Source organism: Haliotis asinina, chromosome 7 (genome assembly GCF_037392515.1).
Source record: "Haliotis asinina isolate JCU_RB_2024 chromosome 7, JCU_Hal_asi_v2, whole genome shotgun sequence".
NCBI lineage: Eukaryota > Metazoa > Mollusca > Gastropoda > Lepetellida > Haliotidae > Haliotis > Haliotis asinina.
This window is the reverse complement of record NC_090286.1, coordinates 59,496,861-59,515,321: the sequence shown is the minus strand read 5'-3', so window position 1 is coordinate 59,515,321 and position 18,461 is coordinate 59,496,861. Positions and strand designations below refer to the sequence as shown.

Here is an 18,461-nt window from a genome sequence, read left to right as displayed (position 1 = left end):
GTCCACAATTCATAGAGTGAGGCATGAACATACAATGGTTCTCCAGCTGACATCTGTGGAGAAACTAAGATTGATTCGTAACGGATTCCACAATGTTGCATCCCACAATCTCATCATAAAATTTTCAACCATCGACCATTACCCATTACAAATCAATACAAATAGTCTAAAATGGTGGACGTTCATCTCTAGTCAGCAATTAAATCTGCATCAACTCTCGTCACCGAAACAGACGATTCTCGCACACCATTGTTGTCCCCCATCAAAACTGCATCTCATCTCGATCATCCAACGGTCCTCTGAGAGGGCGCCAAAGCTCTACCTTTGTTTGTTCTATAGTCTCCATATTACATTTCAGGATATTGGTTGATGGGATAATGGACCAGCTTCTGGAAGTGTGTACGTATCAACAACTTATTATGACACGACTTGCGGACAGTATGTGGAAAGCTCTGGGTCTGCAGACCATTCAACATGACAAGAGGCCGACAACATTATGCTTCCAAGTCCAATTCAAAACTTAACTCTTTCAACACAGATTGCTTGGCAAGAACTTGTCTGCTAGAGGCACTGGTATTTTGTCATGAACTAAATCCCAAACCAACAACCAGTGTCTAAAATATCTTATCACAGAAGTAAACAGTTTAAGGTCAATGCCATTAGATCAAGGTGGTGGGAACTTCCACATTTCCACTAGTATCAACCAAAGAGACTAATGGTGAGCCACCTCATGGGAAGATGGCTGAGGCAAGTTGTCAGGCTACTCATGGTGTAAGTCCCGGGTCCACACATAAAGTGATATTAGCATTAACTCCCACACTATAACACAGACCTGTTATAGTGCTGAGATCATCTGAATCAACATACCTGACTGGTCTGGTATGTTTTTCTTCTTATCAACTGCTCATTGACCAGTGAGATAGCTAGAATATTGTTGAGTGATGGGACACACTGTTTTGACTGTGCAAAATTTTATTGTACTCTATGAACGTCTGGTATGAAGTATGAAGTATTGACGTGTACGTCATCAGTTAAAATGGAAACCACATCCCAATGAGATGGGCAACATGGAAGTCAAGGTCAGGCTAACACAGAGACCTGACACTGGAACGATGACATGTTGGGTTTAATTAAGTTATGTGGGGAAAACATTCCAGAATGCAGGTAATTAAAACCAGTTTTCAAAACTTTGGCTTCAAGCTTCCTGAAATGTTGATTACATGGATAGTTCATGGTGGTTCAGACTGTCCATTATAGTCAGTGTGACACAGTAGGGGGCACCTGCCTCCCAGCACATGAACAGGTTGATGGTAGTCACAGTGATGCCTGCTTGATGAATGACCTCATCAACATGGCTATAACAGTCTTTGTTTGACAACATCAGGTGTGAAGGGAGTCATATCACTCACTAACATTATTTCCTCCGCCACTGACTTCAACCAGAAGTTAGAGTGGGTGTCAGATTTAAGACTAATATATCTAACTTTGTACACACACTATGTGCAACCAAAGACAAGTGTAGAACAAGGACTTTCTATTTCAAGCAACATTTATTTGCGCTTTGCAATCACGACAAAACTTGAAATGCTACCACATCAACATGGGGACATCAAGCAAATAATCATCCACAAACACCCACTTTACACAGCTCCCTTCTAACACAGCTGCAGCAATGCAACATTGTGATCAAACAACAGTTTTATATTTATCTGCTGACTTGAGTAATAAGTATTTATCACTATCTGTGCTATCATTTCAAACATTAGCCTCTCACTAATTCTTTCAACACTAGCATATTCTTTTAGACATAATTTCTATTTTTAAAGCAGTGTACTGCATTTTCATAAATTTCAACATACGACTGCGGACAAAAAACAAAGTAAAACATTAACATTTGATATTACTTTATCACATTACCATCCTTTTATTATTTCAAACCATTACAATCAAAATAGCTGACTATTACAAAAACTCTGATCCAAAACTTATGCAAATTGCTGTTTAAATATCACAGTGCCCATTTCCTGCCTGGACACAAAATGGCATTAATTTGCCATAATTTCAGCTGACACTAGTGTGTAGCAGCAATTTGAAATTCTAGGCCAATAATGCCAGTCGCATGACAACCGAGGGTATGTACTAGTTGGGTGGGGCGTGTGGACCACAGTTTACCTCCCAAACTGGCTTATCTGTGTTTGCGTACTTAAAAGTAAGCACCAACAACTCTGCAAACAGTTCCTGATCCACACCTACCCCCTCCCCACTTACCTCAGCCCTTTCCTCAACACTTGTTGCTATGACTCCTCTCTAAATGCTTGACTTTATTGTTGCTATACATGTACAAAGTATACAGTACACAGACACTGTTTCTACAGCATACAGATCTGACCAGAGTTTATGGGTACTTCTTAAAGAACCAGTAAATGATCTGAAAGAATAAGGGAGAGTGCGAGTCTTTTCATGTACTGATCAATCCAGAAGCACTGCATGATCTAGAAGACCAGTGAGAGAGTGATCAAGTGCAAGTCTATGACTAAGTTTAGTGAAAGTACTGGTCTATCCAGAGGTATTGCATGATTTAAAAGTGAGGGAGGGAGATGAGCAGGTTAATTCATAATAACAATCACTGGTTCATGTGGTCCAGACTTGATTGTTTGACTAGTCACAGAGCTTGCATACTGAGTGATTGTCATGTTCAACAACACTTGCATACCAAGATTTACACATTAATCTCTTTCAAAACAGAAACAAACATGAAATATGGCAAACATCAATTGAGGACAAACAAGCTAGAACATTACCTCAGTATTCAAACCATGTTTTCTGCTGAATTCCCTGGATAATCACTAACACAATAACGTTACAGTTTTTATGTCAATCACATTTCAAAAACAATGAACCATCATCGTACCTTGGATTTTCCAACATATAAGAAAAGTGCTATTTTCCCACAACTATGCACAAGTCCCTGTCTGAGCCCTTTTTTCTCACACTTTTGCTCTTCAATAACAGCGCACTGACCCTTATACTGCCCCTATTCACAGAGCACTTTAATCCCAATCCCTCAACAATTCACATACTTCCTTTCATAATGGATTGATTTTTATGAAGTTTTCCCATGAGATAATCATGTTTCATATTCAGAGACATTAGCCAACACAATGGCAGCAGATCCAGATCTGAATATTCCACATCAAACTCTCCCAGTTCAGTACAACAAGCGCGCCTGATCCATCAGTGTTTGGTGGCAACTTGTTCCCGATCACGTGAAACCGGAAGGCAACGACTGGCTTAATCCAGGCTTGACACCTGGATAAAACAAGGCTGAACCTTCAGCCACAGTGTGGGGTGACCAGTACCAGAGGAATACATCTCCACTTTATCACATTCTATTGCCCTTGATTAACTTGCACCGTAAGCAGACTGTCTGACCGTTAGATTGGCTGGTGCTACATCAATTTACATTAACGATGTCAGCAAGAATTTAATATGCAGAACTGAATAGAAATTCCATTTTCACAAACACCAATCACTGGATTGTGTTGTATTGTATTTCAATCAGAAATGGACAAATTGTAACAATGAGAAACTGATAATATCCGGTACAGCACTCCCTGAAGGAAGATTGGTTATTAGAGAAGGGCATTTGTTGATAGAACAAAAGGTCACTATGTAGCTAAAACAGTCATGAAAGTGGTACTGTGTCTATCCTTGCAATGTTTTACTTAGATGCCAGCTTTGATGAAAGCTTGGCCAACAATAACAATTACAGCCTGTTGGCCCAGACAAGACAGTGTCGTATATGTTGTTATCACATGGTCAGACACCAAAGTATCACATTAGGCATTGAATAACACGTGTATCACATAAGGCATTGAAGTTCTGTGAATGCAAGTGAAAGTCTGCGAATGAGTGAGTGAATGATGAAAGTGTATGTCAGCAGCTGAAGTTCTGCAAGTGAGTAAGCATTGTTGAAGTCTCTCTCTCTCTCTCTTTCTTTCTCAGGGAAATGTGTAGTGAGACCAAATGTGCTTACTGCTGTTTGAAAGGGTGGTAGAAACTTTCCTGGCCTATAAAGCAGCAAATAGACATTTTCAAGTGATTTTCGCATGTGCATTTCTATTTATGAGCAATTATCAATTTTTGTAGCCAGAAAGATAGATAAAAGTTTTAAACGTCCGGCCAATTACATCAACTAAAGCCACATCTGATCATTTCCACAGATCTTGCATTGAGTGTTCAATGCTAAATTCAGCTCCTGCCACTCGTTAGACCCAGGAAGTGAATTTCTGAGTAATTTCACCAACTTGTAATGACATTGGTATCTGAACCTTACACATGGTGACATCCAGCAAGCACTGCAGTATCAGTTCCACACACATGCCAGGTGCAGACTTAAGATCACAGACATATGTCCCATCTTTAGTCAAGCAGCATTAACACAACCAACAGAAGCAGACCTGGAAAAGCTCCAATCTCATAGGGAAAATGTTCTACATACAAAAATCCCCACCAACACCACCACCCACATCCCCAAACACCACCCACATCCCTACCACCCCAAATTGTTTTCTTCTCTACATTCATTCCCATTCTGAACCTATTAGTGTTGAAACCATAACCGTGTACCATCATCCTATCTAACCATAAAACAACAGTTTTGTTCATCCAAAACTAACAAAGATTATTTTGTAATTACTTTTTCCATGTTATTAAACAATGTAAGGTTTGGCTCTTTTGGTCAATTTTCTGCATTATACATTCTTAGCAATATTCCAACAATATCCTGAGAGAGGACACCACACGTGGACTTCACACATTGTACCTATGTCGGGAATCGAACCTGAGTCTTCCGCGTGTCAAAACAAACACTTAAACAACTAGGCTACCCCACATCCCCGTGCCAGTGAGTGGAACAAAACCTAGACCTTCATCTCACCTAGGCAATACCCCTAACCACTTGGCTACCTAGCACTTCAGAGTATAAAGACGTGTTCATCAAACAGACTTCCATATAGTATGGATCTGACAGATGCATTTACCTGATTTAGCACAATGAAACTCAGTAAAGCCCAGTAAAATGATAAATCCAACTATATTTGGCAGCTCACCTTTACCAATCTCATTAAGTGGGAAGACACTGCAACAATATATCATATTAACTAACAAATGCTACAAATACCCAGAGTTATCTAAGTTTATTATGTGTATTTCATCAGACAGACATGATCGCCTCCTCGCAGCCTGATTGTTGGGGACAAATCGCTATGTGTCCTTCTGGGATGCACTTGAAGGTCGCCATTACAATTCCTGTTAATGGCTGCTAATCACCTACCACTCTGCTTGCAAGGCCGGCAGGAACTGTAGCACGTATTGCCGCCTTAATTAGGCAAGCGTCACCCAGATGGCACTGTTCACACAGCAGTGGGACCAAGTACCAACAAATCACTTCTGAAGCTAACATGATCAAATCAAGTCACACAACTTTAAATTAACACCTTTGTAAAATACATATTTTTTATTTCAACATGCAAAATTTGATGAAAATCTTAATATACACGACTTTTCTATTTCATTTCATATAAGCACTAATTATATTTTCTCTCTCCTACAATGATGATTATCAGAAAATCTGCAACAAAAGCATGCAACAGCCTGTAATGTTGTGCAGTTGTACAAAACAACTTTGCACTAAGACAACCTTAAGTCTATGTTAAGGTATGCAATTTACAGTTACCTTAGCGCTAATATTGCTTTATACTACAGCACCCTGATGAATATTCAGCCAGCCCAAGTTTGGAACCCTTCCAATTTGGTATAAGGTATTAATGTCACCAAAAACCTACAATTTACAACCTACTACACCATCACTCCAGGTAAGTAAAGCTACATACACAGTCCATGGGGACTCTCAAACAGCATGCCTGACAACTAATTGTATGATGTTTCCCGGAAACATTGAGGTGTCGGTGGTTTGTTGACAGATGGTAGCCGGAACACCAAGTACGAGCCCAACTGATCTGCATGTGTTAGGTATACTGATATACAACTGATGTCATAAACATCATCATCATCATCATTTATGTTACCAGATGGAGCATCCCTGATTTGATCACTGGGTATTGACGCACTGACAGTCTCAGACCACTATCACAGAGAAATATTGCTGAGTGCAACTTTAAACAGAAAAAATAATCAAACCAAATATAACGTATAATTCATACCTTTGTTCTAATAAACAACAGAACTCATAATGATACAAAGACACAAACAGCAAGGAAATCTTTTTTTCAACCTTCACACACAGCCAAGCAATTATCATCTTCAAAGCAGTAATAACATTTCTAACTATTTACAACATTCATTTAAAAAGCAGTTTCAAGGTAAGGAATGTATTACAGGTGATAGACTAAAGACTAGTCTCTGAAATGGACATATTTCACAGATAAAACTCTTCTATCCAAAAAATGAAACTATGAAAAGGAGCCATGAGACTTTCTTCCTGAAACTGTGGAAATCTAGACTTGCTATATTTTCTAGACTAGCATGGGCTTACATTTGTTTCAGGGTCTGTATATCAGACTCTAAGAGTGAATATATCTTAATGACAGATAAAAATAAATGTATAGTTGGATTTTAGACATATCTCCTACATTCCAGCCACACGATGACATGCAGCAGCTACGTCAGCAAACCATAACCTGCTAATTGTCTCAAAGACTAACCAGAATCTTTAGACGATGTGTCAAATTGGTATTCTGCCCAAACATACAATTCCTTCCGTACAAATTATCATTTATTTTCAGAGTAACAAAGTTCCTTGTGTTTGTGTATTTGGGATAAAAGGGGCCCCTCACATGGTGCTGGTACATCTTCCTTGAAGGACAATGCTAGTGATACAAGGAAATCACTAGCACAACTGAAACTGATACTGAAGAGCGAAACACATCACTTCCAGTTCATTGTTTACATACTCAAGGTCCTTTAGGTGTCACCGGCTTGGTCACAACAACCATAATTTCTTCGTGTTGAAAACACAATGCTATCTTCTTTGATTACTGTGAAATAAGAAAGAAAGCCCATGAAAATAACAACAGGATATTTTTTCACATTGCTTCTCCAACAATATACAAGCTGTTTCTACATATTTATTATACAGTGTCAGAGCTGGAGTCAATAAAAACCTGTTTTCTGACATTTGTACCAATCAATGCAGGCTATTGATTTTTTGCCAATTCCATACACCATCAATACTTTTCAACTTACTTCTCATGTGTGACAAAAGGTTATTATTTGTTTACATGGGTTGCTATGGAAGCATGTGCTAATCAGACTCAGGAGAGTGAACGTGTGGGAGATTCGGCCAGGTAGGTAGTGGTGCCCTCTGGTGGAACTGATTAGTACATACATCAGTGTACACCGTTATTAATACCATGCTCTACTGATCTGCCTATCAATAAATCGTTATCTCCCCTGGTGTCCCATGGCTCTGGGTTTCTATCCGCTTCTGTCCCAGGCCTGAATTTCACGCTCAACATCACTGTTTACCTACTCTTCCACTACAGTGACAATCAGGGAAAATGGATGCACACACGTCATTATCAGACATAAACAGTATCTTTTTAATCATCAGTCGCTTCCCGACCACTCAATCATTCCAGCATATCAATACGACATACATAATCACGATTTGCAGCTATCGGGGGACACATTTCCACCTTCCTATACCACACACATGCTCAATGGAAATAATCAATTTTTAATGTGGCATTGGCGACAGGGATGCTTCTCTATACCCAACAGCTATTCATCAACTTTTCTCTATTAAATATTTCATCTACGATAACAAATCCGAAATGAAATATCAATAAAGTAACAAACTATGCACCGCATACCACCTCTCTCCATAATTACAAGTTAAAAAGTGTCCAATCCACTTTGTCTGAAATCTGAACAAAAATTCAAATCTGTGAAATGGTGTTGAGAATAATTCTATCCGTTAGTCCAAATGCAAGGTTCAAACCTATGGTAAGGGATATTGCCATGGTCAAACTGGGCAAGCACACTGGATGGCCAACAAACTGTATTTGGGCCATCTACTGAATACATGAACTGTATTTCAGTATATTTTCACACTAACTCTGTATCTGTCCATAGAACTTTTTACAACGTAGAATGGAACATGGCTCTTTCAAGTAGACAAAAAACAACTTTCTTTGAACTTGAATCATTTTACACGTGACACTGATGCTCTCAATTTGCATCTGAATATGTCAGTTTACTGTAAGAAACTAATTCAAGTGTTTGAAATTTTTCAAGACATTGTGTCCTTGTGCCCCATCAGTACATTAATGGTAACCTGTTCTATGGCATGTCACTGTGCTCTAAGCCACTGAACTGAAACCTGGAATATTACTCCTCATAAAGATTGCTATTAGTCTGCAGGGTTCTCTCGTTTCAGTTCCCATGCACAGTGAGAGATTAGATACAAGAAAATATCATATATACGAGAACATTCCTTGAAGAGCTGAAATACCACCACCAAACAAAATGAGAAAAATACGTTCTATGACAAAATGCACAAGATATTTCAAAAACAAGGAGAAATTAAAGAAGAAACGACATCGAAGTTCAACATTTTCTGTACAAATGTTTTTTTTGTTATTTACAAGAAGCAATTACCATTTGTTGGCCGTCAGTGACATTTAACACGTCACACATTTCACCGCTTAAGGGGTCATTTTTCTCTCCAAACAGACAACTGTACCTGCATGATAAAGCTGATAAATTAAAAGGATTTAATTTGTTAGTGCAATAGCTAGACAGGATCAATACTGCGTAAAACACTGGGTGACAGTGCAAGGACAGTGGTGTATAAATCTTCGTAATATACCCAGAGTTGATCCTGGTTTGACTGGCGACTTAATCACCTAGGTATACTTCAATCTCTCCTGGTTCAGCAGGAATAAAGCCACAGGCAAAGCATGGTCATACACTTCTACAAACACTCGTACAATCTACAGTCAACAAATACTTATACCCTGCACGAACCAAACTAAACATCTCCGAACATGTCTCCCGCTCACACCCTCCATTTCCATTTTTTAGGCGAAAGTGATCCTGTCCAAACACTGCGACTGCCTTACATCAGCTCACTAATCACCAATTATGCTGTTGTTGCCGCTGTAAAGACAACACAGTCGACCACTAGTCTTTCTCTCTAGCGTCACCAGAGAGGAAGAAGTAGAGGAGACATGCTGATAATTAAACAGACAGTATCACAAGACTTCCTGACATTTTCTTAACACTTGGGCTCCACCTTGGAACCTCCACAGGTGGCGACTTTCAACAGAATGTTTAATTCTACATCAGTTTCATCAATAACATCATGGTTGGATGTAATCTGAATCTTTAAAACGTTACCAGACTGATATATGGGCAGCTATAACATGCCGTGAGTTAACATTTGTCAGTGAGTTGGTGAGAGCACTTTCCACACTGTTTAAGTAACATGGTTTGAGGAAAATGAATGAGGTTAATGTAACAATCTGGGAGTGAGTGAGTATGGTTTTACGCTGCTTTTATCAATATTCAGGCAATATCACAGCAGGGTACACCAGAAACAGGCTTAACACATTATACCCATGTGGGAAATTGAACCCGGACCTTCAGCAGGATGTGCAGGCATCTAACCACTGGGCTTCCCCACCGCCCTTACAATTTGGGGAACAAACTTTGGCCTTTGCATGACACATCAATGCTACAACCACTGCACTACCCCACTACTAATAAAACTAGGGCATTAACAACAATTCGTGCAGTTGAGGTACGACAGCGTTACTCAATCATGTCATGTTTTGTAATAACCCAATCCACACCATAGTTATCTCAGCATTTCCCACTGTAAAACAAACACAAGGTCCTGGGGACCTATTCTGACCTGTATTCCCACAAGAAGACAAGCATCAGGCATCACTTATCTTTTAGCTGGACAGGTCATAATGCTTCTGTTGACAAGCCTCCTTGCAATGTTAGGTAACCATCACACTATCATTAGAAATTCAATCTTACTGTTTAGCGCTCAGTATGAGCCTGCCACAGTCACAGATGCAAACACCATATTATTCTGTGCAAGAATCCAGTTTCTGACAAATTTTGAAAAAAATTGTTGAATCACAATTAAATATTTTCACTTTTAATAACCAAAGAAACTGTTAGCCATTCAACAACAAAAAGTTCATATCAATAAATGACTTAATTTAACAAATTAAATTCAAATGACATTCAAAACTATTTTGCTTCGATAGCAACTGTGTGCAAACCAATTATAAAAATGCACACCCAGCTCCCAACTGCCTGGAGTCCTCTTTGCAGTATAATTTTAAGAGGCAAAATTCAACCTTACTGAATCAATACTCCATTGTAATGAAAAAAGTCCCATGAATGTTGTTTACATAATAATTTAGTTAAAATTCCTCTCCTTTGCCCTGTATAAAATGTTCGGCTATTAATCACAGCATAAGAATAGACAACATTGCAGAATCTGTTTTCACTATGCTTGAATCAGGTTGCCCAAGGGTGAAGACACCAAGGATTACCTCCTCTGCAAATACCACTCACCACATTCACCACTGTGCCCTGTGGGTTCAGCTAGGGGGAGATAACTGCATTAATACTTCACATGTTCAAACATGTATGTTTGGTTATGCAATTCTAACACTGTCAAAATAAATATGTTGACTTGTTCCTCATGTACAAATGTAAGCTGGTTCATTGGCATTTAGCCGTGGACAAAGAGAGTTGAGTTGATCCTATTACAGAAGCAAGTGTTGAGTCTTTCAGACGTCGAGTCCCCATGTTAAACTAAATCCTCTCTTGTTTGTTACTTTTCATCAGTTTCACTTCTCTTGATCCGATAAGTCATCATCAGTGTATCAATGCAGTCAACACTCATATTCAGGATACATCAATGAGCGAGTGAGTTTAGTTTTCCACCTCTTCTAACAACATACCAGTAATATCACTAAACACCAAGAAATGGCATTACACTTTGAAACACAAGTGGAATTGAACACGGGTTCTCGACACAACCAGCTTCACTACTAGACTACCCAACTGATCCAAGTATAATATCAAGATATTTCACTTCATGAATGGACATTAATATAATCAGTATTTCCTGAGGTTTAACTGTAAAAAGAAAAACTGTGTTCACAGCACTTGTAGTATTTACACCTCCGTTATACTGTTGCAGTCAATTTGTAGATTTACAAAAGTTCATATCAACTTCCGAGAGTTCAGGCACAGCAGATTATCTGAGGTAAAGGGTAAAGGGTAAAGGTGGTGTGGTGTCTGGCTCCTTTTGCATGGTCAACATATGATGTCACATGTAATTTATTTGAACTTGCTTGCTAGAGCATATTTTCATATTTGTAGTTAACATCTGGTGTTTACATGCAGTTAGTCTTAATCTGTAATGGTTGCATGCTGTTACTCTTCCAGAACCAAGTCATTCTTGACAGGATATTTAACAGACAATATCTGTGTATAAATCTGTCATGTCTAAAATGAAATTAGTAAAAATATGTATCATTTTGGATTAATCTGAGTGGGTGAGTTTAGTTTTGCATCACTTTTAGCAATATTTTAGATGGGTATGCCAAAAAATGTGCATCCCAAACTGTATCCATGTGGGGAAAGGAACACGTTCATTGGCGTAACAAACGCTGTAACCACTAGGCTACCCCACCACCCCCAAGTGAGTGAGTGAGTGAGTGAGTGAGTGAGTGAGTGAGTGAGTGAGTGGGTGAGTGGGTGTGATGTGCAGCCAGTCTTGTAAACGTATGCTGCTGTTTCGATTCATATGCGCGCATTGTAAAACTTTGTTTCTACAATGTGAGTTATTATTTTTTTTTCGCAACATTCCAGCAATATCACGACAGATAATTCCAGAAAGGAGGCTTGTGAAGGTCTGGGGGTAGAACAGGCATTCAGCAACCCATGCTTGCCGTAAAAGGTGACTATGCTTGTTGTAAGAGGCGACTAACGGGATCGGATGGTCAGACTCAATGACTTGGTTGACACGTCATCGGTTCCCAATTGCGCAGATCAATGCTCATGTTGTTGTCTATTGCATGGTCTCCTTAAAGCAAATGAGTTTTACAAAGTACACCTCATAAAATATCCTCACTATAATATTCACTACTACATGTATTTATATGAGAATGCCAAGAAAGAATAAATTATTATCTTTAATTTGTCATATTTCCTCATTCATGAAAAATCATTTTTGACAGTTCTCACCACCTTTCATGATAATAATGTCCTCATCTGATCAACACTATAATACCATCAAACCTATACATAGCAATTCAAGAATGAGCTACAAACTCACTACCTGTGACAAAAGAAATTCTTTCTCCTTTAATTACATTCACTGTATTTATAACAAACTCTCCTCTCCTTGTTTTTGGTTCCCACCACTTGTTTTATATGTTTGCCACTGTAAGTAACCAACTGTGATAATGAACTGAACTTAGTGGACAGTTCATACAATCTTCCTAGATCTCTGTGTTTGTTTCTTATGCAATCAAACTTATTGAATCAAGCTGTAACTTGATATGTTCTCATTGTTTCACTCATTTACAAAAGATCATAGAATTTTAATTTCACTAATATTTGTCATTGCAAGCTACCCCAAGTGGAAATGGTCTTATAGCAGGGATTGGGCCAAGCCACCGGTAAGGTATACAGAGTTATTTCCCCTTCATTGTATTTGTCTGTCAGCACTTCTGTTAAAAAAAAATCATCAAAAATGCTCACACTTGAAATTAAAACTCCTTGGTCTTCTTCCAGCAAACATCTATTTATTTCTATAGGAATGACATTTACAATCCATTTAAGAATATCCTCTAATGATCCTTCTCTTGAAATAATACACAGCTACAAATAAATCATGGTTTGCAAAGGAAATTAACTTCTCAAGTTGTAAGCTGATCCGCTATCACGTAGAAAATGTGAAGTTTTGTCTTCATTAAGCTGGTCAAGGAATTGCAATTAGTTCTTTCATATCAGGATCACAACACGGTGGGAGTACAAATGCATCGCCCTATCTCTGGTTACTTTAGCTGATATCACAATGATTTATAGTCATTTTCAAGTTCACTTCATCAATTTGTACAAGCATCTGTGCAATTTTACTTCATGTGGAATTAGATTCCGAATATTAAATTGAACTATCTTCTCTGGTTCAGAAACACATCCTGACAATATTTTGCTTTTCCTTGACATCAAGGACACATCATTGCAATTAACAACTCAAACAATTCTTCTATTAAAGACTAACAAAGTGGTCCATAAAGATACCTTATTGTTTACATAATCGTATGCCACGAGTTTGGCATACCACCACCATGGTCAGTATTCCAGTTTTGTGTCTCAGTACTGTGGACCAAGACACATCATTCCTGATCTGGGCTTAAGTCTTTTTGAATAGAAACTGCAGGAAACGACTGTCCACAGAAAGGTGAGTGCATGAAGAGTCCTCTCTCAGGTCTCTTGATCTCCATTCTCATTTGGCTCTTAAAAGCACAGTACAATTAGAGCACAAAAAGAATAAATAACACAAAGGCAGGTAAGATTGATTGTTTTTTAATGTCACTCTTCCACTGCAAGTCCCAATCCCAAACAACTAGGTTCAAATATCAGTCTTCCAACACAGCCGTGTTCTTTCAAAGAATATCAGTAACAAATCATTAACACCTATTCTTTCGGTCTATTAATGATCCAGAAATTTCAATATACACACATAAATAAATTTAACTCTACACCTCATTGGGATAAACACTCACTTTAAACTAACAGAGTAAATCCTAACAACTGACACTCCATTCCCTTACAAACATGTGATTCCATAGGTCCAGCAGTATCTTTGATAATACCATGGGCATAAACTGACACTCCTCTCAAACCAACCTCTCCATATCTACTTTATATTCTACAAGAATGTCCTAGAACTCATTATTAACCTTGATTACACACTGTGATAAACACACATTACTTTGGTATATTTACAAGTAAGAATAATTATATTTTGCAACAGGTTTCCAAATGTTATTATTTCTTCCGATAATATATACACATACAATACAAAAAATCACAGGGGTAATTATCTCTATATGTGTCAGTAGTATAATAGTAAAATAATCCCCTGAGGACACATTATTCTTCACTAAAACAACTTTTGAAAAAAAAAACTCCTGCAATATTTCATATAACACCTACATGATGTAACAAAATCATCAGTACACTGCTATCACTCAAGGATTCTTCAACTTAAAGCAAGTCTTGGAGCAAGAAATTATCCACCTGAATGTCCTGAGGTCACCTGGGGTAGTGATAACAATATTATTAAATTGTTTTATCGCACTGCTAACCCTCACCAGGATGTGATAAAGCTTCATAACGCTGACTGACCTAACATGTTCCCTATATACTGTCGCTACTGTTGTCCTACCCCTCGTCCCTAAATGTCTGCAGTTTACCTTGTACATTGATAGATAACTAACCCACTAGAGAGGAATAATCAAAAAGCAGGTATATTGATCACATACCAGAACAAACAAGCTGTGTTGCAGAGAAACATACATTACATTGATTTACAGTTAGAGTGCAGGAAATTTATAGGTGATTGCAGATATTACCAAGATATGCTCAAATAATAACCTTTCATCAAAACTCTGTCTTAACATAAACAAAGAAAGTTGTTGAATGGGCTGAAAGACCGTCTCCCTTTGATGATTTGCTCAACCATGCCAAAGGGGTGTGGCTGGCAGAGACACTGGAGGTTATACAAGGGAGTGGAATAGAAGTACATATAATGACAATTTAGAAAGACATCAACAGAAAATAGGAAAATCAAACTCTTGAAGAGCTAAAAATAAGCAACAGCGTGCCAAATTATCGCGTTTAATAGCTTTAGCAAATTACACCAATATCCAACATGACAAGCATAAATTGTGTATGTGGCATTTCCTGGTGGTGGGCATGAAGCCTGTCCTCATTACTAATTATCAGGTGCTTATTACTCATCATAACACGTCAGAGCCATGTGTCACCTTCTGCCAGAATCTTCTGCTGCACATGTGTTTATCGCACCACAACATATAGCAAAAACCATCCTTTATTCGTCTGGGTGCAACCATGTGGCAAAATATTCCAGCAACCATCCTTTACCTCAGCTGGGCAAAGTAACTGCCCTTGAAATTTTCATATAAGTACAGAATTATTTGTGCTACACTGTCAGACATACATATTAGTCCTGACTTGCCCTGTCCAACTTGATCATGCAATTATCAGTCCCTCCTGGATTCTGTGGCAAATTTTTAATTTTATCATAAACAATAAGATTGATTAAAGAATTGATATTGAAAACAAACAAGGGGAGATAACACTGTGTAATTCCACAATTTTGCACAGAGGAAAGGAATTAAATTCGTTTCACAGACTGAGAAGAGTCTCCTAATTTGCCAGAAGTAGTGTCATATTTAGTAGCCAGTATGATTTATGATTACACACAGAAAGAACAGCCAGTAAGCTTGAGTGAGAAGCATGTATTTTGAGTGTATCTGCACAAGTATCAAAGAGCAGTCTGTATGTAGTTGGAACTTGTCACAGAGATTCCCAAGAACAGCAGCAGTTGCAGCAAATGTGACACTGTTTAAAGTACTGTCATATTAATCTACATCTATTCTGATTTCAGTTACATTATTAATTACTTTTGCAGAGAGATGTAATGACACAGATCTACACGTATGTCATATGTAAGTTGGCATTTTTGTTCTCAAGCAGTGAGCGAGGTTTTACACTGGTTTTAGCAATATTCCAGTAATATTATGCCAGGTTACTCCAGAAATGGGCTTCACACACTGTAGACATTTGCTAATGTGAACCTGAGTCTTTGTTATAAGACTGAACACCTCAACCATTTGGTTATTCCACTGTCTTGTCATCAGGAGAATGACGAATCAATAACGACTTAATGATTGATTGTTCTTTCACGCCATAAAATTAGAACATTTCGGAGTTCATTTCACACACCATTATTCTGACTGAATATTGGCAAAATATACTGTTTTCATCTGTTATTCTCATAAATACTATCCAAGACAAACTTCGTCCAGTATTAGGATTGTATACTACACTTAGCATCATGTGGAGCACAACATGCCGGACTCTCACACCAAAGGCCCGTGTTCGAATCCCGGTGGAGACACCAAAATTTGTAGCCTGTAGGTTACAGTGGTTACAATTATGAAGGAAACAATCGTGACCATTTGATTGTATGATTAATAATTTATAGAAATTTTTTTGAATATTTGGAGATTTCAGTATGTACAAGAAGGATTTGGGACAAATTTTGAGATAGTTAATGTCCTACAAGTTTAACCAATGGGAAGTCATTTTGCAAACAAGTACGGGAGAACCTACAGACATACTTCACTTCTGTAAACACATTGGCTGTTAGTTGAAAATGCCACAATGGCATATGAAATTGATCTCCAGCAATAACAAGACCTGGAATGAAGTAAGAAACTTTCATATCTAAACTAGTGGTATTCTGATGATAAAAAATAGTAAAAAAATCAAGCGAAAGATGGAGTTAAGAAAATATTGTCAAAAATATACTTTGATTAATTGAAACTTGGTTGTTTAATAACACACTTAAAATATTCTACCATGACTTCTGTAAATACTGGATTGTGATTGGTTAATCCGTAATTCAGCAGTACATAATCCCATTATATCATCATAGCTATCATAATTTTGTTATATACCTATGATTTTCCAAAACAGTATGTTTATCTACTGAATTTGGTTTCCGATTCTCAGACTTAAATGTTGTGTTCCACATCGGAAACTCATTCTTGCATTCACTAGTCAACTAAAAACGTACTGTCTAAAGTTGGCCAATGGAGAAATTGTTCATTCATAACGAAAGCTGATGAGTCACTTTCTCAGACTTGCATTCATTTGTTAATTTTGAACACTGCATAGTTCTACCAAATGACAACACAGACTGGTTGTTTTCCTCTGGTTATGGACAAGGTTTTGCCCATTATTCATGTTGTTCCAATTGTACTGATATACTGGTTCGTTCTGTGTCTTGTTTGCAAGAACCCACACAGATACACAGGATACATATATTTCTGTATCATTCACATTTTGGGCACTTTATTGCAGGACCCATCATGACCTCTGTCAGGCAGTCATAATCAAAATCACAAACACTAGTCAAATCTCTCTAGAGAAAAACATCACAAAAAAGACTAAATCTTACCTCTTCAGTGTTGAGATATGTTACAAGAGACAACATGAATGTTCTATCTGTCCACGTGGTCGGAACACATTTCTTTCTCAACAAAGTGTTATCACATTTAATAAGTTGGACATTCATAAACAAAGCCATTCTCTATTTTTCACACACCAGTGAGTTCTTTTAATGAATGTCTTATTAGTTTATTAATATTTTGAGAGCAAGAACGAGAGGAATCAGCAACAAGTGAACGGATGGAAGATGAAGTTTGAAAATAATCTGAACATGAGTAGGGTGTAAACAAGGTTGGGGAGAGTTGATGCAAGACGGTTAGGTACATACCTTAGTGCCAGATGCTAGATAGTCCCTGAAAAAGATGAGAAGAGGTGAAGGTCAGACAAGGTCAAGGTCGGGAGAGATGCAAGACAAAGTCAAGAAACAGTTTCAAATTAGGCTTGTGGCAACTAGTCATTCAGAAAATGAGCTTCAATCCTAACACACTTTCACGTCACTGATTAATTTAAGATACTATTGCAACAGTTGAGTAATAGTTTTCCAGGAAAACGTAAGTTAATGGTTCATAATATTATGTGGATTGCCTCTTTCTCAAGTTTACACCTTCACCTTAGGAATATGTGCAAAAAATCATACTTAATGGGTTGGGTGGAATGAGGAAGGATTAAACGATTTTACAATGATTCCTCAGCGAAGGATATTCTGCCCCATATGTGCAGCAAATGTCAGTAAAAATACCTGAATTGTTCTTTATTTTAACTTCGAAATTCATGTTAACATAGTACAGTTTTAACAATATACCTGCAATAGAGGCAGAGGACACCATAAATGGCCCTCACAAATCGCACTCATAGAGAATCAAACCCAGACTTTTAGTATACAAAATAAGACAGGTAAACAGGATTTTGAATGCATCTCTAAAATGCAAAAAATATATGTAAAAATAATTGGCACTAACTTTTTCTGCCTGTCATTAGCATTACCATCACATAAATCCTCCTCCATTTAAAACGATTTTTGTGAAAATGGTACGTATCCAGTAAGGACAAATAACAAAGACCCCATACTGTCGATATTGCCACAAACTTATTTGAAGACAGTTTGAACATGGAAGCAGCTGACCACAGTAGCA

General features: G+C 37.8%; 1 protein-coding gene across 8 annotated transcripts in view; it reads right to left on the bottom strand.

The window, feature by feature from the left end:
• Window positions 1–18,461, bottom strand: part of LOC137290516 (polypyrimidine tract-binding protein 1-like) — a 126,233-nt gene that overhangs the window by 94,081 nt on the left and 13,691 nt on the right. For 5 of the 8 annotated variants that reach the window (XM_067821512.1, XM_067821511.1, XM_067821510.1 and 2 more), the window contains exon 2: window positions 17,657–17,681. The exons of the other annotated variants lie outside the window; for them this stretch is intronic. In XM_067821512.1, coding sequence (XP_067677613.1) covers window positions 17,657–17,681 — 25 coding nt within the window. The remainder of the gene's footprint in view (window positions 1–17,656; window positions 17,682–18,461) is intronic. 8 annotated transcript variants of the gene reach the window in all.